The 27,927-nt window shown below is 41.4% G+C and overlaps 2 protein-coding genes across 2 annotated transcripts in view; one reads left to right on the forward strand and one right to left on the reverse strand.

Moving 5' to 3' along the window:
* The window catches only part of LOC109488298 (transformation/transcription domain-associated protein-like), a 121,550-nt gene that overhangs the window by 37,313 nt on the left and 56,310 nt on the right, over positions 1–27,927 (reverse strand). The gene's annotated exons all lie outside the window — the stretch shown is intronic.
* Positions 5,204–6,145, forward strand: LOC109488299. Its single transcript, XM_019792491.1, has one exon. It carries the CDS (start codon positions 5,360–5,362, stop codon positions 6,143–6,145), a length of 786 nt encoding a protein of 261 aa, XP_019648050.1. The 5' UTR covers positions 5,204–5,359.

Raw genomic sequence — 27,927 nt, forward strand, 5'->3', positions numbered from 1 at the left:
CTTATAACAGAATTTTACACATCTCATATTTTACTGCAGGGATTTGAAGAGAAATTTTCAGGCTCTGGTCTTCCATATTTTTATGAATCATAAATATCATAACTAATAGCAAAATGATTTTAAGATAGATTTAATCAAACTTTTATCTACTTTATGAGTGATACTTCTAAAAGTGAAAACCCTGCAGTGTTGTATTATGAACCCAGGTACCCTCTAGACTTGTGTTATGAGCTGTTAAGTTTTTATGTTCTACTTTTAACCTTCTCAATCCTTTGTCCCCTTCCACAGTTATTGGCCGTTACAGTCTCTGTTCCATATCGTCTTTACAACACTGTAATAAGAAAATTGTGGCTCTAAAATCCGTAAAACAGTTTTTCGCGAACGCTTCATTTTTTTACGACATTGGAAAACGAGTAAGAGGCTTATAGTATAACAGGGTGGTGAATGTGCATACACGTGGGTTGGGCCTAAGAAAAAAAATGTTGTGTTTCCTGTTTTCCTAGAAAAAAACTGCCGACCCTAATCTTTTTTGTGTGGACCCCTGCAAGGCACATAAACTTTTTGAGCTGATCGACCTTTTCTAGCTCCATGATCTGACACCTGAGTGATGAAATGTTGTACAATCAGTTTTCTAATATTGACATTGAAAATGTAAGTATCCTCGTGCAAGTTTTTTACTTTGTTAAACTGTATTGTATATTAAGTTGAATCACTAGAGATAAAATTGTAATAAAAAGAGGTAAAAGTCTAATAAAAAAAATCCCTACCTGCTGACCCAAATTTTTTCAGGACTGAAACAGGAAACAAAACAATTTTTTTCCTAGGCCTTGGTTTATAGCCACACGGCTGGGTTGAAACGGTCCATATGCTACAGGGTTTGATGTAATTATTCAACCTTTTTAAACTGTTGGTCATTTGCTTTGACAGACACCAGTGTTCTTGGACTAACAAAGTGTTACATTTACGTCATAATGGGTCATAAACCATAAAACATTTATAGGTCAATCTGGCCGGCTGACGTCATATCAGCTTTTGTCCTCTCGGTAAGCGGTTTTCGCTAATCGATTGTTTTTGTTATAGACACGCCAGGAAATAGAGATTCCAACAAAATGAAATCCTGTTACGTTAATAGAAGCATTTAAGTAGGGTGGGTGGTGGATGTGGCATGTCTGTGTGTATAAGCACATATAAACTCCCCAAAGAAGATTGCTGTCATTTGCCGGTAAAGCGTCAGAGCGATTGGATACAAAATTGCTCGTCGTAAAAGTTGTAATGACGAGGCGAGGTCTGATGAGGTGTGGGTTCTGTCCTTCAAATGACCTTGAAACCCGACACTAGAGGTCATTCCAATAACCATTAGGGATGAAAACAGCTTCTTAGAGTCAGGATTTGTAGATAAGAAGCTCTAAGATCATGTCTTTAAGACTTTTCTCTGATTGGTTAACCAAGACTTAGAAACAGGTGGGTTCTATCGTCCGTTCAACCTTGAAACTCAACCTTAGAGGTCAATCCAATAACTGTTAAAGACAAAGGCAGGTTCTTAGACTGAGGATTTGTGGGTTAGAAGCTCAAAGATTATGTCTTTAAGGCAGTAAGTGTAATTATGCCTTGCCACAGATGGGTATGGCCACATGTGTTGCGGTTAGAACGATTAGAGATTATTGCCTGAAAGAGATAACAAAATGGCCCTGTGAGTAATCTAAACTTGGTTATGATTCCTAAGCTACATTGTACATGCTAGCTCGTTCAAATCTAAGATGGTGTCTTTAACAAGTACAAGTAAGGCCACGCCGATTTAATTCGTTGGTTTAAGGTGAAAATACAGCAAGTGCATGGACATCATAAAGTCAGACAACAGGGAAGAAAACTTAAGCTTGATTGTGAATGACATGTATATTCACTCCATCAAACTGAGCACACCAAAGCATAAACTAAGTTTGACACGCCAGTCAAAATCCCATCACGAAAATACTCTGGTGGTCCCTGTCTCCCACACCAACAATCATATGAGAACTTTTGTACCAACAACTGTTAGTCTTTGGAACAATCTTCCAAGGGAGATCGCTAAGATCAGGGACAGACAAAGATTCAAACGTGAACTTAATTCTTTCCTCAGCGCAAAACTTTGACAGCGTTCTGTCTAGGCAGTCCTGCTGCTAACGCTGAGTGAGAGCTGACATAGATAAAAAAATAAAAAAAGGTTGCGGGTCTGTGTCAGTGTGTACAGTATAATACTGTATATGACTTTTTTTATTATGATCTCTGAATAAACCATTTATCAATAAATCACGAGACTTAACTGCCTTTCATTGCAATAGTAAACAGCCGGGAAAATTTTATCATTTTTATTGTAACTTGTAACCATGGAGACCAGATTTTCCTTGAAAAACTATAAACTTTTGCATAAAACTTTTAAGAGGCTAAAAACGGGCATGTTACATATCCATGGCTACAATGTTGCTATAAAAAGAACTTTATACACGGACTTGTAACATTGGCTGGCTCCAATGTAGCCATGTATGTGTGGCAGTAAAAACAATGCTACATAATAGCAACATGGTCTTGTAATGTACAGCATTTTTATTATCATAATATAAGTCTGAAACCATATTTTTCTTGGCCTCAAACTTCATGCAAAAACCTTTAAATGCCAAAATGGATGTGTGAATGTTTTACTTTTATGTAAAGGCAGGCATGTATTTTAATGGGTTTCATGTTAAGGCTTGCTATAAAAAGAACTTTATGCACAGACTTGCAATATTGGCTGTTTCCCTGACATGTATATGTACAGTCATGTATATGTGTGGCAGTAAAAATGATGTTACATGATGTCAACATGGTCTTGCTACGTAAACTTGCTACAGTCTCATAAACAGTGGGTTGGCTTGCTGTAAGGCATTGCTACACAGTATGTTGCTTGTAACACTGTGACAGTATATCAAATTAATTGTGACAGTCACACTGTGTTGGTTTCCTACATTTGATTCAGATTGTCACACAGCGTATTATGTTGCAGTATCAGATAGCAACACAGTGTGTTGGCTTGCTACATCATATTGCCACCGAGTATGTTAGCTTGCCACATCAGATTTCCACACAGTGTGTTAGGTAATGATACATCAGATTGCTACACAGTCCGTTGGCTTGCTACATTGTATTGCTACATAATAACATGTTGCGTTGTTCAGTGATGGAATCTAACCTGTCCCCAGGCTGAAGGTTGGTGATTGTTTTAGCTGTGAGCTGAGTTATGGAACAGTTAGGATCAGACCCGGCGATCAGAGGAAGCGAAATGGCCCAAATCAGCGCTGGTAAAATGTTTCTCTGGAACAACAGACGCAGTTCAAGCCACCCTGAGTACTAATAGCATCACTGTGGCAATACCACTGTCACAACTTATTCATGGCAAATCTGTTACAACAAAGCCCTAATGTTACATAATGGCAACACAGTGAGTTGACTTGCTACATCAAATTGCCACACATGGCCAGAAACCCTTCCTTCTTCATGGCAAAGCTGCTACAACAAAGCCCTAATGTTACATAATGTTACATAATGGCAACACAGTGATTTGACTTGCTACATCTGATGTAACGACACATGGCCAGAAACCCAGCAAAGCTGTTACACTGGGGCCCTAATGTTACATAATGGCAATATGGGCTTGCATAGGATAACCTCTGTACAGAATAGAGATTGCTACACAGTATGTTGACTTGCTACATGTACATTCGATTGCCACATGTGGCCAGAAACCCTGCCTTATTCATAGCAAAGCTGTTACACCGAGGCTCTAAAGGCAATATACATGTACAAGAGTTGCCAATATTTGCTACATCAGATTGCCACACAGTGCATTGGCTTGCCACAATGTATTGCTACATAAGCTGTTACACCAAGGCCCTAACACAGTCTAACACTCTGCCTAGCAATAATTCACCCTGCACCACTCTAGTCTCAGGAACCAATATGAAAGTTCACATAAACCACCCGAGTTTGTAGCCGACTCTAAACCACAATGACAACATTTTCCTTTTTCCTTAATTAGACAAGGATTCAATGAGACAGGCAGTAATTTTCCACCCTTTCCCCAAGCACAAGCTTTCACCACGTATACAAAGTAATGCTGAGGGACCCAATACGGAACGTAATAAAATTTGTGGCTAACTCTAAACCACGATGACAACAGTTTCCTTTTTCCTTAATTAGACGAGGATTCAACGAGACAGGCGAATAATTCTCCACTTTTCCCTTCAAGCACAAGCTTTCAACACATCTACAATTTAGTACAATGTACAAACTAATGCTGAGGGACCCAATACAGGACATAATAAAATTTGTAGCAAGCTCTAAAGCACAACGACAACACTTGGCTTTTTCCTTAATTAGACGAGAATGCAACTAGCCAGGCAATAATTTTCCAAAGCAGAATTTATGCTTAACTCTTTCTCCAAGCACAAGCTTTAACCACTTCTACAAAACAATGCTGAGGGACTCAATACGGAACAGAATTTGTAGCAAGCTCTAAACCACAACGACAACACTTTCCTCTTTCCTTAATTAGACAAGGATTCAATGAGACGGGCGGTAATTTTCCACTTTTCCTCCAAGCACAAGCTTTCAACAATTTAGTACCATGTTCAAAGTAATGCTGAGGGATCCAATACGAAACATAATAAAATTTGTAGCAAGCTCTAAAGCAGAGCAACAACACTTTCCTCTTTTCTTAATTAGACGAAGTCTCGACCAGACAAGCGATCATTTCCCCCCACCCTGAGCTGTCATCGCGCCGATAAATGAGAAACAATAACGTTCCGATATCACCGGGTGTCGGACAAGCCAGGGTACAACCGTTGCTAGGTAACGGTATCAGGTTACACGCCTGCCAAACGAGCAGTGTTGACGTATGATGCATCGCCACACCCATCACTAAACACTGCCGCAATGTAACAAAAGGCAGAGCCGCCACATGTATGTATGTAGCAACTCCCCCATTGTAACCTTCTCCCCTCCACCGGCAAACCTCATTAAATAGAAATGAGGTATCACTTTTCCGCTGCCTCTGATTAAATGTAGCAACGTCGGGGGGTTTCGGACGCTGCTTTGCTAAATGAGGATCCAGGAAAAATGAAGGTACATCTGTTGGTGGGAAAACGGTCCTACAACGTGTCCCCTGTGCAATTATATTAAGTGAGCCGGCTAAATTATCAGTTTTCACAGTCGGGCTGGTATGAAAGGAAAGCTTATCAAATATGCATATCGCGACGTGTCAGGGTGAATAATAGAAATCAATGTGCGACGTCCGACGCTTCGGTGCGACAACCTTTCTCACCCCCGGGCCCATCCGTCAGGTTCCTACATGGTACACCCGGAGCGAGGAGAGACTACCGACACTCGACGTGGTGCAAGCCGACGCGTGGAAATGGTGTTCGGCTCGATCGTGCTCTTGGTGTACGTGCCTCTCTTTATCCGGGTCCTGTCGGCGAGCGCTTCAACCGACGACGGACGGATGTTACTACCGTGGGCGGAAAAAAACGCGACCCTGGTCCTAAACGTGACACGAATCGGGGCGTACGAGGCGACCCTAACCTGGGCGGCGCCGCGAACCAGACTCAACCTGACAGACGTGACCTATAGACTGTCAGTGGACTACAGACACTACAGACACGAGGCGTGGAAACACATAAGGGATCTGAGCTTCACTGATAAAACTTCCTCCCACCTGCTGAAGGATTTAGAAAGCCACTCGTGGTACCAGGTTTGCTTGTGGATCCATTTCGAAAACTATGGAAACTTTGGAAACTTAACTGGTGACACAAGCGATAGAAAGGTGTGTCGAGAGTTTGTGACAAAACATGTTCTAACGAGAGATGGGATACTAGCGATTTTCGTGGCTACCTTACTGGGTTGTATGATTCTAGCGATGATTGGAACATGTGTTGTGGATGTTTATTTTTACACAATCAAGGGGCACGACAGAGAGAAGGATATTGTGATGGTGCGAGCATCAATGATTCCGTACGTCCAGAAGAACAGATGTCCGTGTCAGGATAGAAACAAACTGCAGAGAAAACAGTCCAAGAAGCAAAAGAAACCGGCCCCCAGTGGGATGTACGGGCTACGAGGAGGCACAATCAAAAGATAACAACGGCTTTACAAAGTTTCCACAACCTGGAGAACTCAAGATTCGACGTTGACGAAGGTTAGACATCCAGGTTATGAGATACGCAAGAAAAACTGTTACTCAAGCAACTGGATAGATTTTGAAAACTGTCAGACGTTTCAAGTAGCATCTACTATTTTTCGTTGGTAACAGAATTTATCCAGTTGTTTGAGTAACAGTTTCCTTGTTGAGAACTCTTGAAGCTTCAGCCACAAGATTCCAAAGGAAGGGAAGGAATTTTTCCAAACTGCTGCTGCCTTTGTGTATATATGATGGAATTCTGAGGAATTTAGGGTGAAATTTACATAAAACTCTTCTTCCAAACATGGGACTTTTCACCACTGACAACAAACTAATGCTGGAGGGAAGTCATCAGAAACTAAAATGTCATCTCTCTTGAGTCTGGAGTTTGGACCAAAAACTATCAACAGCGAAGGAACACTTGTATATGGTTCGGTACTTTTTTCCATGGAAGTTACAAACCTTGCGAGACAAAATATTCAATATTCTAACCTATGCACAACAAAAGCTGCCACGTATCACAACAATAGGTCCCAGGTATCACAACAATAGCACTACAGGTATTATCTGTCTATTTGCGTCATACTTTAAATAATTGATAAGCCTGGCATTGAATACGTGTATGTTCCACTAGGTTCATATAAAGTAGGCTTAGCCTGTTTTGTTTGCCATAATTGTTCCCAGAACAATAGCCAGGTATTTGAACACCTGTCGGGCAGGTGAGAACAAAGGGAACGACAGATACACACCTGTCTGAGTTGTAAAGGTAGCAGACGATTTGTTGTTACACCTGAGCAAGAGTAATGTTCAGTTTGACATTCTTACGAAAAGGTGTTAAAAAACGACTCGTGTCCAGAAAGAAGTTAAGTGGAATTCACCAGGGAGATATCACTTTGTGCTGAAACCTTTGCAGAACTTTTGTTGTGAAAAATTATGCCTGTCAGATATGTTACAGTGGTACTATTATTCTGAACAGACACATGTCTCTTGACTGTATATTTATTTAGGACAGTGCTGTATAACGAGACAAAAAAACTGTCAGTTAATGTTGTAAGTGATTTAGAACTGTCACATGCTTGGTTAACAGAAAAGTTTGGGCTGAATTACATCATAATTGGTCAATGAATATATCACAAAATGATGCCTGTCAGCTATGTTACAACAGCATTCAATATTCTGAACAGATACATGTCTCTTGACTGTATATTTATTTAGGACAGTACTGTATAACAAGACCAAAAAACTGTCAGTTAAAGTTGTAAGTGATTTAGAACTGTCACATGCTTGGATGACAGAAATGTTTGGGCTGAATTAAGACATAATTGGTCAATGAATATTTCACTAAGTGCTTTTTCACGAGGGCAATCGGAAATGTTGTTAACAATTGGGAAGATGGTTCAGGAATTATGTGTTGACATTTTTTGCACGGAAACCAAATATAACTAATTATAAGCACTCAGGTGCTTTACATATGCTTTGCATCGTATCACAAAAGACAATCACGCTACTACAAACAGCTATTTTGTAGCAAAGCTGACAGTCTTCATGTTACTAACAAGTCAATCTTCGCTGCTACACTGCTTCAACTTCTGCTACAATGTTTCAATTTTTGCTACGATGTGTGTCAACTTACAGTATAGTTGTTGGTCCCCAAAGACAGAAGCAGATTAATATGATGACAAAAAGAAGTATATTGTACAATGTGTACTTTGATAGTGTTACCACTTTGGTGTATGACAATCACTATAAAAGTGTTTTATAAAAAAATGTAGCTTGTTGTTCCTTCATTGTGTGTTAGATCTACCATTTTACATGTATGTCATTGCTGTCCAAATGAGGCAATGTGTTCATATTGTGTATCACTCTCCAAGCCAAAAACTAAAGGGTAGCTTGTTTTTGGGCTATTCCAAATGCTGATCAAAATATGAGCTAAGAAATGGAAGGAAATGTCAATATCAGACAAATGTCTTCAAGTATAGTAGGGGCATCATCATTAGATGGCTTTAAACAATGTTTAGAATTAGAAGCTGGTACGTTACGCTGAATGGTGATTATACCGGATATACAGAATAGTTTTGTTTTGCTACACTGAAAATGCCTTTAAAACCTTCCCTTCCTATCCAGGCCCCAGCCCCACTCTATCTCTCCCCTGATTACATTATCCCGTTCTAGTTTACTGCCATCCTGCGTGATTGACTTTCCCAACTCGTGCTGAGGCATTGCCCCTGCATTCCTCAACACACGGCGTTTCATTAAAAGGTCCCCCTTTCATCACGGAAAAGGGACCGATGTGCAGTTGCCGCCGAGTTAAAAATCTGTTACACGCGCCTGTGTGACTTGGTTAGATGTTTCATACTTGCTACAAGTGTTGCCATAGAACAGGTGGCAAAGTGGTCTGCTGTATCTGTATCTGTTTCTCCGTTATAGCTGGTATAACGGCCCTTGCGATTAGGGTTGTTGACTTAAAATCTAAAGCTTCTGGGTTCAAATCCCTGAGTAGAGTGAGGAAATACATGTAGGTGTCTTTCCCAAGCACAAAACACTGGGGCCTGCCAGAACCTACAAATTCTAAGTCATCACGGAAAAGGGACCGATGTGCAGTTGCCGCTGAGTTAAAAATCTGTTACACGCGCCTGTGTGACTTGGTTAGGTGTTTCATACTTGGTTTAATACTTCATATTTGGTGTGATGCTACAAGTGGTGCCATAAAACAAGTGGTAAGGTGGTATTGTGGTTGTTGACTTAGATTCTGAAGGTCCTGGGTTTGAATCCCTAGCAGGTCTTGTTGCTGCTTAGTTAAAAATCTGTTACACGCCACTGTGTGACTTGGCTACTAGTAGATGTTTCATACTTGCATGGTTTGATGCTACAAGTATGTTCATGCTACAAGTGGTGGTAAGGTAGTCTTGTGGTGTTGACTTTGGATCTAAAGGTGCTGGGTTCGAATCCCTAGCAGACAATTAGCCTCTGTAGCAGGCTTATAGAACTGGGGGTTTGGTGGTCTTCGGCTGTTTTCTGATTAGCCTCCGTAGCAGGCTTGTAGAACTGGGGGTTTGGTGGTCTTCGGCTGTTTTCTGATTAGCCCAGTTCTAAAAACGGGGGTAATTCAACCAGGCCGGCTATGTTGTCTATATGCAATCAGAAAATAGCACATAAAAGCTCCCAAAGACCCTGAAGACCCCCAAACCCCCAGATGTTGGCATGCTATGGACGCTAGCAGACAAGGTGGTCTAGTTTGTTGTTAGGGTGGTTGACTTAGAATCTGAAGATTCTTAGTACTTGGTTTGATGCTACAAGTGGTGGCAAAGTGGTCTTGTGTTTAGGGTTATTAACTTAGATTCTAAAGATTATGGGTTCAAATCCCAAAAGGCAAGGTGGTCTTGTGATTATTAGAATTTTAAGGTTCTGTGTTCGAATCCCTAAGTTGGGTGAGGAATAGGTGTAAAGTCACTTTCCCAAGGGTACAACATTGGAGCCTGCTAGGGACTCAAAACCCAAAACCTTCAGATTCTAAGTCAACAACTCTAACCACAGACCACCTTAAATTGCCACAAGATGCCTATCCATAAGTCTCCAAGGCTATTCTGTTTCTATTTAAAACCACCTTGTCTCCTACTTGTTATGCATCCTACTGATGAAGGGGTGGGTGGTTATGCCTGCCTTGTCACTTTTCACACCTCATCCATTGTAGGTGTGTCCAAATTGTAGGTATCAAAATGGACAATAATCATTATTTAATATCTATAATGGCTGTTCCAAGGACAGCCTTCTCTTTGGGGTATTGACCGATTCTACCAACCAAGGCCATCTTTTGACACCATATTTTTTAAATATTAGTATCAATATTATCAGTACTAAAATATGTAATGATGATATTGCATTTGTGTGAAAAGCATACTGAAAAAGGTATTTCCTGTGTATTGTGAAAGAAACAAAAACCATAAATGATAATGACCATACATGTAAGTAGTACTATATACATGTGTACAATCTCCCAGGCAGGTACAACTATCTCAGCAGACATGCAGACTTAATGCTATCTATGTGACATACAATGCATTAGGAACAGTAAGATATATGTTTCAGCCATCAACTCTCAACACAATTCTAGCTTGCACTATTTCTCTTTTTTAATTCCAAGAAACAGACAACTGCCTTCCCATTGCCCACTAACCTTCCTGGTAGAGGTAATGAATTTACCATTTACCGGTATCTACTAGAAATATTAGGTGCAGCAGAACTATTAGTTTCAGCTACTATTACATCTAGCCTAGGCCTGCACTCATCTATCCCAAGAAACAAGTACCCAAGTACAAAGAACATATGCAGCATGCACACAATCTTTCTGCTATCTATTACAAAAAATGATGCAGGTATAGTAGGATAACTCACATCTAGCCTGAACCATTCTTTTTATGCCCAGAAACAGGCAACTGCCTTGCTGTTGCCTGTAACCTTCCCGGCATAGGCAATGAATTGCCCAGTTGAGCTGTAACTGTAGCTTTCCCCTCCCTAGGAATGTTATTAAATTAAGCTGGAAAATTTCAGCTACCCTATTTAGCCTATAGGCCTGCAATGTTTATTCCAAGAAACAGGCAACTGACTTGTTGTTGCCCACTAACTAAAAGTAATGAATTGCCCTGAGCTGTAACTGTAACTGTAGCTTTTTTTTGTCCCTGGGCACAGACTGCCCGTCATTTTAACAACCCCCACTAGAGGGAGCCACTGCAAGGGTTCCACTGAGGACACATAGAAGGGCCAGCAGGGTCAGGGACAGCTCCAGGGTGGTAAACAGTATGGATTGGCTAGCGGATACAGGATCAAGAGGTCATTGGTTCGATCCCTGGCATTCCTGGTGAGACATTGTGTCCTCTGAGGACACGTGGCAGGGTTGTCAGGATCAGGGACAGCTCAGGTAAAAACTGCAGAAGCTAAATACTAGTAGTGTGGCTTGCATAGGAACAGCACAGAATCTGAAGGTTTTGGGTTCGAATCTGTAGCAGGCAAGGTAGTTTTGCTGTTAGGGCGGTTGATTTAGAATCTGAAGCTTCTGGGTTCCTGTATCTGTATCTGACACGTAGAAGGGTTGTCAGGGTCAGGGACAGCTCAGGTAAAAACTGCAGGTAGTAAACAGTGTGGGTAGGCTAGCAGCTACAGTATCTGAAGGTTCTGGGTTCGAATCCGTAGCAGGCAAGGCGGTCCTGTGGCTAGGGCGGTTGACTTAGAATCTGAAGCTTCTGGGTTCCTGTATCTGTATCTGACACGTAGCAGGGTTGTCAGGGTCAGGGACAGCTATGGGAAAAACTGCGGGTGGTAAACAGTATGGATAGGCTGGCGGATACAGGATCAAGAGGTCATGGGTTTGATTCCTGGCTATACGCTGTGCCCTTGGGGACAGGTAGCTTCTTGCACAGACTTCTAGTGGGCTAGTGGATACAGGATCAAGAGGTCGAGGGTTTGATTCCTGGCTATACGCAGTGCCTTTGGGGACAGGTAGCTTCCTGCACAGACTTCTAGTGGGCTAGCAGGATCAAGAGGGCACTGGTTCGAATACTGGCTAGATGTTGAGGTAAACAGTGTGCCTAAGGCTAAAGGATATAGGATCAAGATGTCATTCCAGGCTAGATGATCCACTGAGGACACGTAGAAGGGCCAACAGGGTTAGGGACAGCTACTGGGAAAGCTGCGGGTGGTAAACAGTCGGATAGGCTAGCGGATATAGGATCAAGAGGTCATGGGTTCGATTCCTGGCTATATGCTGTGCCCTTGGGGACTGGTGTCTTCTTGTGCGGACTTAATCTAAATCTGCCCAAAGCAGCAATATACAAATATATATCTCTTTCCCTGAATAAGGCCCTGCCCTGAAAAAAAAACTGCTGCTCTATCTAGAAGTCTGTGGAGGTTTGGGGAAAGGCAGTTAACATGACTTTCCTCATAGATAATTCAAAATAGGGTGCACAGCTCCAATTCTGTGTGCACAAAAATCCATGTGTGCACCCAGTATTAATCTAGTATTTATTTTTTGGTTTTGGCTATTCTACCCTCACAGCCAGGGCAGCCCAACTAGCCAGTGGCTATTACAGAGGCAATGACAAGACAAGACATGACATGACATATAAGGTGGCTTAACAATCTACAAAAGTATTTCAAGCCCTGGTGTCTTGGACTTGATAACTTCTGTAAGTGACAATGACGACTATTCCAAGGCGGCGTTCTGCCCAGGTTTGATCGACAGGCGGGTCAAATGAGGAGCGAAGTGCTCGGATGTTCCGCTTCGGTCGGACTAATCCACTTTTTCCAGCCCTCCATCAAATTCTCACTGTCCCAGCTTTTCCTGGAATCTTCCCGGAATGTAATTTACAGGAGCCCGAGTCTCAATTAGGCAGTACTTACTGTCAGGTCGTACCAACCTCTGGGGAAAAGGGGGGCTTACTGAGGTATAACTGGGTAAGAAGTAATGGAAGGGACAAATTCTCAGAACCAACTTTTCTTTTCCTGGAATTTTACTGGAATCCAATTTACAGGAACCAAAGTCTCAATTAGGCAGTACTTACTGTCAGGTCGTACCAACCTCTAGGGAAAAGGGGAGGCTTACAGAGGTGCTTCCGGGAAAAAATGATGGGAGGGGTAAATTCTCAGAACCTTCTTTTCCTGGAATCTTACTGGAATGTAATTTACGGGAACTCAAGTCCCGATTAGGCAGTACTTACTGTCGGGTCGTACCAACCCCCAGGGAAAAGGGGGGGCTTACAGAGGTGCATCAGGGTAAGAAATGATCAATAGGACAAACTCTCAGAACCTTCTTTTCCCGGAATCTTACTGGAATGCAATTTACAGGAACCCAAGTCTCAATTAGGCAGTACTTACTGTCGGGTCATACCAACCTCTAGGGAAAAGGGGGGCTTAAAGAGGTGCAACGGAGTAAGCAAGGATGGAAGGGACAAATTCTCAGAACCATCTTTTCCCGGAATCTTACTGGAATGCAATTTAAAGGAACCCGAGTCTCAATTAGGCAGTACTTACTGTCGGGTCATACCAACCTCTAGGGAAAAAGGGGGGCTTACAAAGGTGCACCAGGGTAAGACAAAATGGAAGTGAAAAGCAGAAGTGATCTCAAACCAGTTTAGATGAAGTAAATGAACTGTTGAGCTGGTTGTGATGGAAAAACAGTATCTAATGTTACACCTACACTATAACCTGGCTTTCAGTACCAAGGACATGGCCTATATCATGATAAACTAAAAGTGCCCTCATTCTCAAAAGAGATTGGCTCACTCAAAAGCTTTTCTTCCACTGGTCTTGACAGGAAAGCAGCTGCTATACAAAAAGTAAGTAGGCTACACTATAACCTGGATTTCAGCACCAAGGACATGCCTATGCCTCAAATATACTCAACGATCAGTTGAGCTACTCTTCCACACACTTTCGTTTGTACCCATCCCCACTCCATAACCAGAACTGTCAGCTCAGTAGTGAATAATTTACGCTATAATCTAATTAACTCGCTCCACTGTATCATCAGTCCGACCCGTGTGTCAAGGGTCACCGCGTTTTGCGCGTTTACGTTATCCGAAGTGACGTCTCGCGTGGCCAGGGATTTCGCGAGATGAATTGAGCCGTCAGTTATTCGCAGTTTAAATTTGCGCAATGAGGTATAAATGTGTTATATTTATAAATTATATTTATAAATGTGTTATATGTTACGGTTAGAGGTTGTGCAATGGAGTTGAGTGTGGCATTGATACTTTGGGGACTTGGCAAAAATGATTACAGTAGATAGAAGCCACTAAATGTATGGACAGGACTTGTAATGCTTGTGTTAATGGAAAAACAAAAAAAGTGGTCACGATGGCAAGGTGGCTTTTATGCAAAGGTGGTCACTTGTACAGGTTTGACTGTATATCAATGGCCAGGTGGGCCTTATGTAGAAGTGGTCACTAGCACAATTTTGACGGTATTTTACACTCTCCAAACATTCTGAAACAGGTTTGTACTGTAATTTCCACTACCAAGAAATGGACGTACACAAATTTTCGCCTGTTCAACCCCAGTCTTTGTCAAGACATAATCTACAGCCCTCACACATGTTAACCTGTATGTACAATGTAGTGTGTCCCTCCCTTTGGGACATTAAAACCCTGTTTTGTAATGAAGCTTCTCCAGTAAAGACCAGCATTAAGCTATAGTTTGCAGCTGCGGAGAGTGATGAATGCAGAACAAAAGCCATTGTTTTCTCGGGGTATCGATCGGGCACACAGACCAGGTGCGTCGGCAAAATGAGCCAATAGCTGTTATGTAGGTCGTATCCCTCATCTGTGTGGTACGGAATCGGGTCTCAGGAAAAACAAACTGGTTCCAGAGACGCAGGGATCAATGAAAAGTTTTGGGAACAGAAGAGATTTGTTAGGAAATTGTGTGATTTCTGTTTGGCTAAGGCTATAACAATGTTGTTCTTAATTCTTGAATTTGCCTGCTTGATCCTTTTTCCTACTTGAAATAATTTTGAATTTAATAAAAAGTTTTAAGGAACATCTTGGAGCTGTTGGGAAATTGTGTGATTTCTGTTGGGCTAAGCATTTGCCTGCTTCTCATTTTTTTTGCAGAGAAAAAAGATGCCTTCATGAACATGTACCATTATGCTAACTTATGGTTCAATCCCAAACTGTGCATATATTTTGGTATTAACAGTTGAAAAAAGTCCTTGTCTTCCTAGTTACACTCACTAAGTCTGTTTTTCCATTTATCTAGATGCATTGATTCAAATAATTATTGATGAAAGTTAAAAATTATTTTCAGTTGACTTCATGGCTCATATGGTGACATTTGGCCTGTTTTTCGTCCTACTTTCTTCATTGGTTTTCTGTATAAGTCTGAGAACCAACAAATCAACTTAATGTGGCCTAAGTTCTGGAGATATATGGGGGTGGATACAGAGAAACTTGCCTCGATGACGTCTTTCCAGGAACCGAAACGTCTGATGTTAAGAACGTTCTGACCTCAATACGACAACCGAAGATCGATGTCCAAATTTATCCCATATTAGTTTTACCTGGGGACTGGTTTAAGCCTGGAGCGGCCGAATTCAATCTCATCACAACTTAGCAAGAACCGCTTTCAAACAAATCTGTCTGCTTCTTTACACGTTTTAAGCTCCGAGTAATTTGGGAGGAAGGAAGTCTTTTTGGAGCGCCGACGTTTGATGGTAGAACGGACTGACCCCAATATGACAAGCAGTGAGGGATGTTGACATTTATACCATATTAGTTTTTCCTCCAGGGAATCATCCAGGCATGAATTTGATGATCCTTAAATGCAGCTCACGGATTAGCTCTGCACAGGAGATTTATACTTACTCATTCAATCATGTCAAAGCTTTATACGGTATGGAGGGATTGTATACTTTCCACAAGAGCATTTGATGTTAGCGTTTGCCGCTTTGGTCTGCTTGGTGTTTGATGTTAGCTCACGGATTAGCACTTCACAAGAGATTTATATTTACACATTCAATCATCTCAAAGCTTTGGGATGCCTGGACGGATTGTATGGTTTCTCCTCCAACGTTTGATGTTAGCTTTCGGATTAGCACTTCACAAGAGATTTATAGTTACACATTCAATCATTTTGAAGCTTTGGGTGGCATGGAGGGATTGTGCATTTTTTTCAAGCAAATTGTCAAATGTTTTTGATGATGGAATAATGTAATCTTCAAGGCAGAAGCATTTGATGACTGTAATACAGTTTGCGACTTAGCACTTTGCGAGAGATTTGTATTTTCACATTCAATCATTTCGAAGCTTTCGGTGGCTGGGAGGGATTGTATAGTTTCTGCTCCATCATTTGATGTTAAGATTTAGAGTGACAGCTTAAGACAGATGTCCACATTTATGCCATATTTGTTTCTATCCTGGGAAAACAGTAACTGTTTCATTTGAATGGTTAGCTTACAGTTTAGCAATTTGCAGTGGATTTGTTTTGAATTTTCCATCATTTCTTGAGCTTTGGGCTTCTTGGATGGTTTGAGTATTTTCTGAAACAATGTTTGACATCAAGAATTTTAGTGACAGCTAGAGACAGATGTCAACATTTATAACATATCTCTTTTACCCTGCATGTGTTTCATCTAAATACACCTTGATGCTTAGAACTTTGCAACTGATTTATATTGAATTTCTAATAAGTCTTGGACAGGTTGGTGGAATAATGGCCTCTTTCCTCTCATATTTTTCCTCTCATAACTTTTGATGAGGGCAATAAATAAAGTGACCTCAATATGACAAACAATGACTGATGATCAACTTTATACTATATTTGTTTAACCCCAGAGCTAAATTCCCATATGATAGCCTCCTTTTTGAGGCCATAGGGGCAGTGGGTTGATAATCCACTATGTCTATTGGGCACAGTACTGGAATGAAGAGTCCATCCCTCTCTTTGCCAAGATGACATCTTCCCTAAACATTAATGAAAGGTGAAAAAAAGTTTTCATAGCGTTGAAGAGACTCCGTGAACAAGATGGACTGATAGCCATCGAAAATTTGGAGGTTAGTATCCTTATCCTTCCAAAGTTGTCACTGATGAAAGAATTTACTATTAAGAGTTCCCATAGCCTTTTGAGGCCATATGTATAGGGAAGTGGGTTTTTAATCCACTGTGTATATAGGGCACAGTACTGGAAGATGGAGCCCATCCCTCTACTAAGAATGACGTCTTGCTTAAACGTGGACATTTGATGGAGGAAAGCGGTCCATTGACAGTGATGAAGACAGATGTTCACATCTGCAGACTATTTGTTCTCCATAGTGGGACCTGGCCAGTCCAACTCTCGGGCTCCTGAGTTTTATCTGAAAACAGCAGGGCGCCATTTTAAACAGATTGACTCTGTCGTGTGTATAATTTCAACCTTCTCTCTGCTGCCTAACCATGTACACAGTACAAATTTGGTTCCAAATGCTACCTTAACATGCTAAGGGGTAATGGCCATGTCCCTAGTGCTGAAATTATGGTAGTTATTAACCTTCTCCCTGCTGCCTAATCCCAGAACCAGCGAAATGACTACCTTAGCATGATGAAAGTTAATGGTCCTGTCCCTAGTGCTGAAACTATGGTGGTTATTAACCTTCTCCATGCTGCTTAACTAACCCCATAACCAGTACAAGTTTGGTGCCAAATGGCTACCTTAGCAGGCTGAGGGTTAATGGCCCTGTCCCTAGTGCTGAAACCGTGGTGGTTATTAACTTCTTATCATTAACCTTCTCCCTGCTGCCTAAACCCATAACCAGCAAAATTTGGTGCCAAACGGCTACCTTAGCAGGCTGATGGTAAATGTTCCTGTCCCTAGTGCTGAAACCGTGGTGGTTATTTACCCTCTTTCTACCGCCCAACCCCATAACCAGTACATATTTGGTGCCAGAAGACTACCATAGTAGACTGAAGGTTAAATGGTGATTTAAGTTGCAAATAGTTCTATAAAACTTTCAAACAGCAAGTGTCATACAACAATCCTTAACACATTCACTATGCATTAAAAATGTAGTGATCCCTGCCATACATTATGTATTATACACATAGCCACGTTAGCTGCCCCCCCTCTATGGTGATTTCTACCAATAAGCTGCTTTTACTGTCAAGGTGAGAGCACTTTCAGTTTCAGTAAAGATGAGAATACTCTCACTTTCAATAAAGGTGGCTCTCTCCGCCCTAACCCAAGGTGATAGCACTTTCACTTTCAATAAAGGTGCATCTCCCTTCCGCTTGAACCCACACAGGTGACACACCCCGGAGGTAAACTTTCCCTTTCGCCTGCCCAGGTAAATACCATGTCATCCCGCGTTTCACACCTGTCTGCACGATTACACACCTGTCCTGCTCACCTGGGTCACACCTGACCCCGATTCTCACCCGAAACTTTCCATTATGGGGAAATAAAACACTTTAACGACACCTCCGAGACTTTCTATTCAGGGAATCTAAGCTGATTTTCGACGCCATGAATCAAAAATTCCCGCCGCTGCCCTCCTCACACTTAGGGTCAGACAGGCCTGACAATGGCATTTCCACTCTGCTGTCATATCAGGCCACACAGTCCTAAACAGGGGATCAAATAACCTGCAGATTTTATGGAAAATTCACAGTTCTGGATTGCAGGTAAGTCTATATACAGAACTACTAGTACTGGGCAAGTTACAAAAAAAATACAGTGAAAAAAATTAGGCTTGATGTTTTGAATCACAAGACCTACAAGAACTATCATAATTATATTATTCAAAAGGCTATAGACAGAAATCAAAGTCTACAAAAACATCACCCCTGCACTTCCAAAAAAGGCTGCTAGGAGCCCAAAACCTACAACACTTGATTCGTCCAATAGCTATGTACCCCTATCTAAAGATTACCCCTATAGTATGTCTAGAACACGAAATATTCTGAATCAGACAAGCACATCCCACAAACCCCAACTCAAAGTTTCAATCGGCATTGACAACATAACGTTATTGGTGAAGGTAAAAAGAAAAACCATATTTCGATCCCTGCTGCACACAGTAAAGAATGGCCCGTCCAGTCGGTGACGCAGATGTGCATTGACTGGACCCTTTTGTCCTTATTGCAAACATAAAGCACGCAGCACGGCCGAGAGACTTTCGCTCAGGGGACAGGAACTGCTATTACTGTGAGCAACGACTTCAGGCGGGAAGTGCCTTTATTTTACTTTGTTTTATAGCTCCTGCTCGGGCCTAGGAAAAAAATGTTGTGTTTTCTGTTTTCCGACCGACCCTAGAAAAAACTGCCAACCCTAGTCTTTTTTGGGGGTGGACCCCTGCATTGGATACATAGTTTTTTGAGCTGATTGACCTTTTCTAGCTCCATGATCTGACACCTGAGTGATGAAATGTTGTACAATTGGTTTTCTAACACTGACATTGAAAACAGAAGTGTCCTCAGGCAAGTTTTACTTTGTTAAACTGTTGTAAGTTGGATCACTAGAGATCGCCAAAGTCTAAAAAAAGGAAGAAAGAAAAGATAATCCCTACCTACCGACCATAATTTTTTTCAGGAATGAAACAGCAAACGCAACATTTTTTCCCTAGGCCTGAGAAACGACTTCGGAGCTGGAAGTGCCTTTATTTTACTTTATTTTATAGCTTCTCCTGACAGGGAGGCCCAAATAGCCCAAACCCATTACTGAGGGCCGGCTAGTGGGTTCTGACAAGATTGGTTGTGACATGACACACTGGGGTGTTTCTCTAGACAAAGTTCATGGTCAAGGTGCGGCTTTTCTGGAAGACAGTAGCAGCGGCTTGCCACTCCTCTTAAATTGAGTGCAACCCTTGTATACACTTGTATACAGCCACCTGACCAGTATGTACAAGTAAATGTTGTACAATGTACAAGTCACTTAGATTGTGAAGTGAAAACCTTATTTTTATATGCAATATAGTTACAACATACAGTCTCACCAGGAGAACAGTTGGCTGAGCCTTTGATGTAATGTAACAAAGTTTATTACACCCTGCTACATTGTAAGATGTAAGTAGCTGATGAGTAGCCAAAACGTTGGCTAGCCACACTGTACAGGCTTTTTATGTTACATAATGAAAACACTCTTCACCCAGCAGGGTAACAGTTGGTCTAGCCTTTGATGTGATTTTACACACGACCAGTTGAAGTGAGCCATGGTAGTGTGTGCGTGAGATTGCCAACGGGTGATACAGTGAGCCGCATTTACCCAAACTCTAAATGGCTTCGAGACCTTTCCAAATACAGGATTGCTGTCAAACTACATGTATTTCCTATAACCGAATGTGTCCACAGCAAAACCAGACATGTTTAACTGTTGTGCCCACAAAAATCGTACTATTTAATACCACCCCAGGGGTTTGAATGAGCCACATTTACCCAACTCTAAATGGCTTTGCAGACCTTTCCAAATGCAGGTTTGCTGTCAATGTATCCTATATAACCAAATGTGTCCAGAGCGAAACCAGGTATGTTAACTCAGTAACTGTCGTGCCCACAAAAGCCATACCATTGCATCACCCCAGGGGCTTTAATGAGACACATTTACCCAAACTCTAAATGGCTTTGCAGACCTTTCCAAATGCAGGATCGCTGTCAAGCTATCCTTTATAACTGAACGTGTCCACAGCAAAAACATGTTTAACTATTGTGCCACAAAAAGGACCATTTTACCACCTGGGTGGCTCCAAATGTCACCCTGGACTTACCACCGCGTTACAGCCAATTTTCCACCAACTCCGTACTTCCCAGGTCTGTAGAATCACACCAGGGGACGCCGTTCTGGAAAATTACCTGGTGAAACCAAATGAGTCTGCAAATTGGAGGCGACAGTAACAGTTTTGCGAGAGAGCGTCAAGAAAATTGGCCGGCCTCCGCCTAGTTTCGTGTCCCTTGACCGCGTGTGATCACCATTACTGAAGTGTAATTTTTGCTGCAGAAAAGGTCGGATGTGAGGAAACGCTGTGATAGCTTTCTTTGCAAGGTAATTTTAGCTTTGTCACTGTTTTGCAGGCTGCTACAAGGAGTTAAAAATCAGAAATATTTCAGAATTTTTATTACCAGTAGTGCTGTAAACTGGAACTGGAGTTACTGAGAGTATAATTTTTGCTGCAGAAAAGGTCAGTGTGAGGAAAGCGGTGATAGCTTTCTTTGCTAGGTATTTCTGGATCTTGTCGCTGTTTTGCAGACTGCTACGAGGACTTAAAAAATCCGACAACTATTTCAGAAATTTTATTACCAGTAGCACTGTAAACTGAAACTGGAGTTACTGAGAGTATAATTTTTGCTGCAGAAAAGGTCTGATGTGAGGAAACGCGGTGATAGCTTTCTTTGCAAGGTAATTCTGGACCTTGTCGCTGTTTTGCAGGCTGCTACGAGGAGTTAAAAAAACCGAACTATTTCGGAAAATTTATTACTGGTAGAGCTGTGAAGAGGACACAGGTTTTAGGTTGGCAGAAAATTGGTTTCAAAACAGTTCACTTCAATTCTTAATCAATCGTCATATCATACTAATACAGGAATGTGTGAAAAGGGTGTGGCAGGCATCAGCCCCAATGCTGTGAAACTGCCCGGCGGTTGACCTTGCCCTCCCAGTGTCACTGCCAAGTTCAGCAGCATGAAATCTCCATTAGCCAAGTTCATATTTACAGCCGGGTGCAGGGGGATCAGGCACCCCACATCACTGGTGGAGATCTATCCTACAGGGAGACTGACCGATATCGATTGGGAGATAAGATATGCCAGCTGGGGCACTATAGACAGCTACGGGCCACTCTAAATCATTTCTAGTTCTCTGGTTTTATATCAAACGATCCCACGATCAGGCGAGATCTATCCTACAAAGAGAGACTGACCGGTATCGATTGGGAGATAAGATATGGAACTGGCTCTGGACCCAGCTGGGGCACTATGGACATAACTCCTGAGTTATACAGGGCTTCTGTGCTGTAAGGGAGGGCCTGCATGGGGGGGTCCTGGTAACAGGTCCATTATATGGACATAAATACCGTTTAATACAGAGTCAGGATCCGCTGTGGCCGGCTCCCACACGCACAGGTGCCAATAAAATGGAGAAGGCAATTCATTCTGATTTAAGCCTATTAATTCCTGACACATTAGACTAGCACTATGTGGGGTGCATAGAAGCAGGTTAGACCATTTTTAATGGGTGGGGGGTGGGGTGGTTTTACACTCACTGGAATACTTGGGAGGGGTTTCTATCCTTTGCACGTCATCTAACTGTAAGCATTGTTTAAAAGTAGTGATGATGTACTTGGTATATCCAGTTCCACTCTACAATAATTTTAGGAAAAAAATTTGAACACCTCAGCATCATAATGACCATTTCAGGCAGCTTGCCCAGACTATATCATATAAGTCCACTCTTTATCTTACTTCTCTTCAACAGACAAAAACACTGCTTAGACTAGGCAGAGCCAGTCAAGCCCCTGCAATCTTAAGCCTAATGCTTTTGGTAGCCAAACCCTCAAAAGGCTGCTAAAGAGCTCAGTAGTACTGAGTAAGATGAAGGGAAAGACTGTTTGATCATTTAAGCTCATCTGGCATCTGATAAAACAAGAAGTTTTTAAACCCTTCAACACCATAATGATCATTTCAGGCAGCTTGCCCACACTATAAGTCTACTCTTTCTCTTTTCTACAACAGAAACAAATACTGCTTCAATCCACAACTCAAAAGCTAAAGAGCTCAGCAGTACTGGGGAAGATGAAGAGAAAGACTGTGAGATCCTTTTAGCTCATCTGGCATCTGATTTAACAAGATTCTGTTCATCCGCAGTCTGTGGCTGAAGATTAAGCAGCACACAGCTGATGTCTAAAGATGAACTCAGTAAAGAGATGAAACCCACTGTGGGCAGTTCTCTATTCAAGGTGCTTAATCCTGTAGAGATCCCACTCTAGCTATTAAGATAGAAAGAAAACTATGGTAACCCTTCTCTTAACATCTGAAAGACCAAAATATTACAGAAAAAGTGGGATCTTGTGTCTTCCTCTGTGTTAACAAAAATGAGTCAAACCCAATAGATTTAGATGTTAGCTACCACTCCTGAAATTATTGTGAACACCGTACCCCATCTTGCTATCAAAATAAAGAGAAAACTACAGTAAACCTTCTCTTAACATCTGACAGACCAAAACATTACTGAAAAAGTGGTATCTTGCATCTTCCTATATCTCCAAAAAACGAGCCAAACCCAGTAGATTTAGAAGTTCGCTGCCTCTCCTGGCAAGAAATTATGTCCCTGTGAACCTGAATCAATTCAAAGTAAGTAGAAACCCTCCAAAGAAGACAAAGGAATGGATGGTAAAATCAATGGCAGAACCTCCTGCCAAGAGGTACAAATTAAAGACTCCAAATTCAATGTCTGTGTTCTACTGGTAATTCATTTATACCCAGGCACGCAAAGTACACGTATGAGTCAATGAATGTATGTCTTTAAGCTACATGTACATCTGTACTTAATTGTCTTGTTTTTTTTTACTTGGTTTATATAGTTGTGTTACGATGTATTATTAATTTTCCTTCTGCATAATTCATTTGTATTTGTAATGTCCTATTACATATATTTTGAGTAAACCGTTATTGAAGAATGTTTGAGTTTTCGCTGCTGACTTCTACTGACTCCTATATAGTAGAATGGATTCACGCCTCAAGCTAACCGACATCTCGCACACGCAGTCGTCCCTCAGTAAGACATCTGGAGCCGCATAGCTCCCATTTAGAACTTTTATTCAGCCTATTACCCAACCGTTTTTGCCTGTGTGGCTTCTTCAAGTGTACAGAGGCTAAATGGAAACAAGAATGCAAGAGTTTTCCCTTCTGACCCCTACCATATTTCCTGTTAGACAGTACAAGTCTTTATCACTGTCTGACACAACTGTGGGCAAACACTGGCTCATTCCTGCAGACTGAATACCACAGGAAATGAGAGAAGCTTGAGTGAACCATCTTAACTATCTTCAACCCACAACTCCATTAGTTCTTGGCCAAGGCAATTTCAGTTGTTGGTTCTGAGTTAAAAATGTAGTACTTTCATCTTTAGTTAATAATCTCTTGCCAAATTTTAAATGTCTTAGAGCCAATGATATAAATTGGTGTGACCTTTTGTCCAATCCTAACAATTTTTCATAGGAGTATTATCTGAACAAAAAGATCAACAAAATACTGTATGAAGGGCCTCTGTTTTCACAATTCGTCCTCTAAACTTGTTACCTTAAACATTAAACAGAATCTGATGTTCAAGAACCAAGTAGATTCTGTTCCTATCTCCCCACACAGAAACATGTACCTCCTTCTATCCTGCCCATCTAACCTGCACACAGACACGCATTCTTTTCTTTCGTTTTCACTTCACAAAACAAATGTACAAGAACCAATGAGATGCATTATAATGGCCTTGCCCAGGCCTATTCAGTTGTTATCTCTCCTCACACAATCTTGTGCCTTCCTCTCATTCCCCCTAAACTGTCCAGCTCATTACCTGCACACACAATGTTGTCTATCTACCTGCACACAGATCTACCCTGTCTATCTACCTGTCAGTAATGAACACATTACACACCTGATGTCTCTTCAGTACAGACAGTTCCCACCTCCACAGGCAAATCTACCCACTGTCATTACCTGATACTAGTGATAGCCATACTGTCTGATTCAGTTGACACTATGCTATGTACTAGTGTCATAACACCATTAAAGCATGGATAAAGAGTCTAAAAATAGGAGGATAGGGCTTATCTATTCCCAATCTAAATAGACACAACTCCATGGGCACATCTACACAATGTCATTACCTGATACTAGTGATAGCCATACTGTCTGATTGAAATGACACTAGGCTATGTCAGGACCACATCACTCTGGCATGGATATGGACCCTGTAGCTAGTAGGGTAGACACACAAAGCTTATCAGTGAAATGCATAGTCTCCAGTTAGACACATTCCTGTATCTATTCCCAATCTAACCACTCTGAGATGGCCTGATAGCAGGTTGTCTGATTAAGTTGACACTTCACTGAGGAGAGTACTAATGTAAGTATAGATATGGACTCTAAAATAGAAGGATAGACACTGATGCAGCACATAGCACAATTTATCAGTGAGAAAAACCTTTCTGTATCTATCTATAATTCAATATGATGAGATGGCAGAGTAGCCGTATATGTCTGATGAAGTTGACACTGGGCTATGTAAAGTGTCATAACAACTTCACTGGATATAAAATCTCTGAAACAGGAGGATAGACACAGTACAGCTGAGATGGCCTGATAGAACCGGCTATCTGATTAAGTTGACACTTGGCTATGTGAAGTGTCACATCCTGGAGGTAAATAGATTAAGTATAGATAATGGACTCTGAAATAGGAATGGACACACTGATGCGGTACATAGCACAGCTGCAGTGTTATCAGTGAGAAAAACCTTTCTGTATCTATGCCCAATCTAACCACTCAATCGGCCTGATAGCTGGCTGTCTGATGAAGTTGACACTTGGCTACATTAAGTGTCACAATAACATCATTCAGGCATGGATATGGACCCTAGAATTAGGTAGATACAGCTGAAAGGTAAACAGCAAGGCTTATCAGTGACAGGAATAGAGTCTCTCCCATTTGACGCCTTCCGGTATCTGCTCCCAATCTAACCAGTCACTCAATCGGCCTGATAGCTGGCTGCCTGATGAAGTTGACACTTGGCTACGTTAAGTGTCACAAAAACATCATTCAGGCATGGATATGGACTCTACTCTAACCACTCTGAGATGGCCTGATAGCCGAATGGTTGTCTGATTCAGTTGGCACTAGGCTATGTAAAGTGTCAACATCATTGAGACTGGATATGGACCCTAAAATAGGAGTAGATATACATGTACTGTGAGCTGCAATACAAAGCACAGTTTACCAGTGAAATTTTTGTGATAGAATGTCTTCTGACTCATTCTGTCACTGATGAAAGACAGAAGATGCTATCTGAAACATCTGAATCCTCAGAGAATTCATCCAGTTGCTTGACGTATTTTGTCTTGCATAATGTTCTACCTAGATGTCTAACTTTCATCAATGTATGATGAACAATAGTGAATGCCATCTGAAAAGTCTGACTCTTCAGAGAATCTATCTTGTTGCATGATGTATTGTATTTTACCTATAGATGTCTAACCTTCATCAATGTATGATATGATGAAAGATAGTGGATGCCATCTGAAATATCTGAATCCTCAGAGAATCTATTAAGTTGCTTGGTGTACTTTGCATCACTTTAATGTTCTACCTGTCTAACCTTCGAACATGTCTGACCTTCTTTGATGCACTCTAGAGAGTCATTTTTCTGGGAAGAACCTACTGAGTAGACAATTACAGCAGCCTGATAGCCGGACTGTCTGATTGAGCCGTCACTTTGCAGGGGAAAGTGTCTCAAGTGTCTATCACTACTTGAACTTGAACTGAAAATCATTACTAAATGGACTGTTGGATAAAAAGGAAGACTCAGTACATATACACCAACATTCATGTTCTTAGATGTGTTTTATACCACGATGCATGTGTATATTATGTCAATGGATTTATTAGGACCATATGTTTATAGATTTATTGGGACTTCCACCATATAACCTGTATCTTTAATTTGAACTTGAAACTTGATTTTTTTCTGACCTTACATAAGATCATTTCAAGACCTCAATGAAGAGTGTTGCAATGTATCATCTGTTAAAAGTAAGGCCATTTCGAAAATTGTGGTTTTCAGATTAAAAAAAAATACCATGACTGAAAAATGTAATAAAAACCAAGCCCGAGCACCAGGTTTATGCCTGGATGCGCTCAGTTTTTGAGAGTAAATACAGCAACTGTCATATGAAAGTTTTCCTCCTTGCCCGATGCTTGCTATAGTTTCACATTAAAATGCCTAAGTAACAAGGAAATAAATTAGTGTGGCCCAAAAAACACATCCTATAGAAACAGCCGTATACCATTATCAACCACTACCCCTGGCAACTCACTCCCAAACCACCACCTACATACCGCCATCCTGTCCCACTCTAATCATACGGCCAGTCGACACACACAGGGTCAACTTTCGGGGTGACCTCCGACCCACAGGGTGACCCCCTGCCATGCAGACAAGGGCCCACCCTGTGTTGTATTGTAACCCACTCTGCCGATGGGGGAATGCTCACACACAGCTCTCACAATGGGCCATGACAAACGCTTTATCCTGCAAAGCACATAATGCTGTAAGGCCTAGGAGACAAAATGTTGTGTTTCCTTTTTCCCGACTGACCCTAGAACATACTGTCGAGCCTAGGATTTATATTGTGTGGACACCTGCAAGGGTCATACTAGTAAAATAATTCAAGCTGATTGACCTTTCCTAGCTCCATGATCTGACACCTGAGTCATGAAACATACAATTGGATTTCCAACATTGACATTGAAAATATAAGTGTCCTAATGCAAGCTTTACTTTGCTAGAGATGACCAAAGTCTAATAAAGAAAAGAAAGAAAAAAAGATAATCCTTGTAATCCACTCTGCCGATGGCTGAATGCTCACATACAGCCCTCACAATGGGCCATGACAAACGCTTTATCCTACAAACATCAGGCAGTAGGCCTAGGAAAAAAGTGTTGTGTTTCCTGTTTCCCGACCAATCCTAGAAAAAACACTGCCCGCCCTGTGCTGTATTGTAACCCACTCTGCCGATGGCTGAATGCTCACACACAGCTTTCACAATGGGCCATGACAAACGCTTTATCCTGCAAAGCACACACATCAGGCAGGCTTAATGTTGCTATAGGCCTGGGAAACAAAATGTTGTGTTTTCTGTTTTCCAACCGAAACTACAAAAAACTGTGGACTCTAGCCTTTATATTGGGTGGAAGCTTAAAGCTGCTAGGCCTGGGAAAAAAAATGTTTTGTTTCCTCTTTCCCGACCGACCCTAGAAAAAATTAACCCTAGACTTTATATTGGGTGGACCCCTTCAAGGGACATATTTTTTGGGGCTGATCAACCTTTCCTAGCTAGCTCCATGATCTGACACCTGAGTGATGAAACATACAATCGATTTTTTCAACATTGACATTCTAATTGTAAGTGTCCTCATGCAACTATTACTTAGTTTAACTGCATAGTATAATTTTCACAACAGATGGACAACATCTAATAAAAAGTCTAAAAAAAAAAAGAAACAACAACAACAAGAAAAATCCCTA

This window comes from Branchiostoma belcheri, unplaced genomic scaffold, assembly GCF_001625305.1.
Source record: "Branchiostoma belcheri isolate BF01 breed outbred unplaced genomic scaffold, Haploidv18h27 scaffold93, whole genome shotgun sequence".
Classification (NCBI taxonomy): Eukaryota; Metazoa; Chordata; class Leptocardii; order Amphioxiformes; family Branchiostomatidae; genus Branchiostoma; species Branchiostoma belcheri.

Excerpts from the sequence above, each read along its gene's own strand:
- LOC109488299 (XM_019792491.1), top strand. The coding sequence starts at position 5,360 with ATGGTACACCCGGAGCGAGGAGAGACTACCGACACTCGACGTGGTGCA.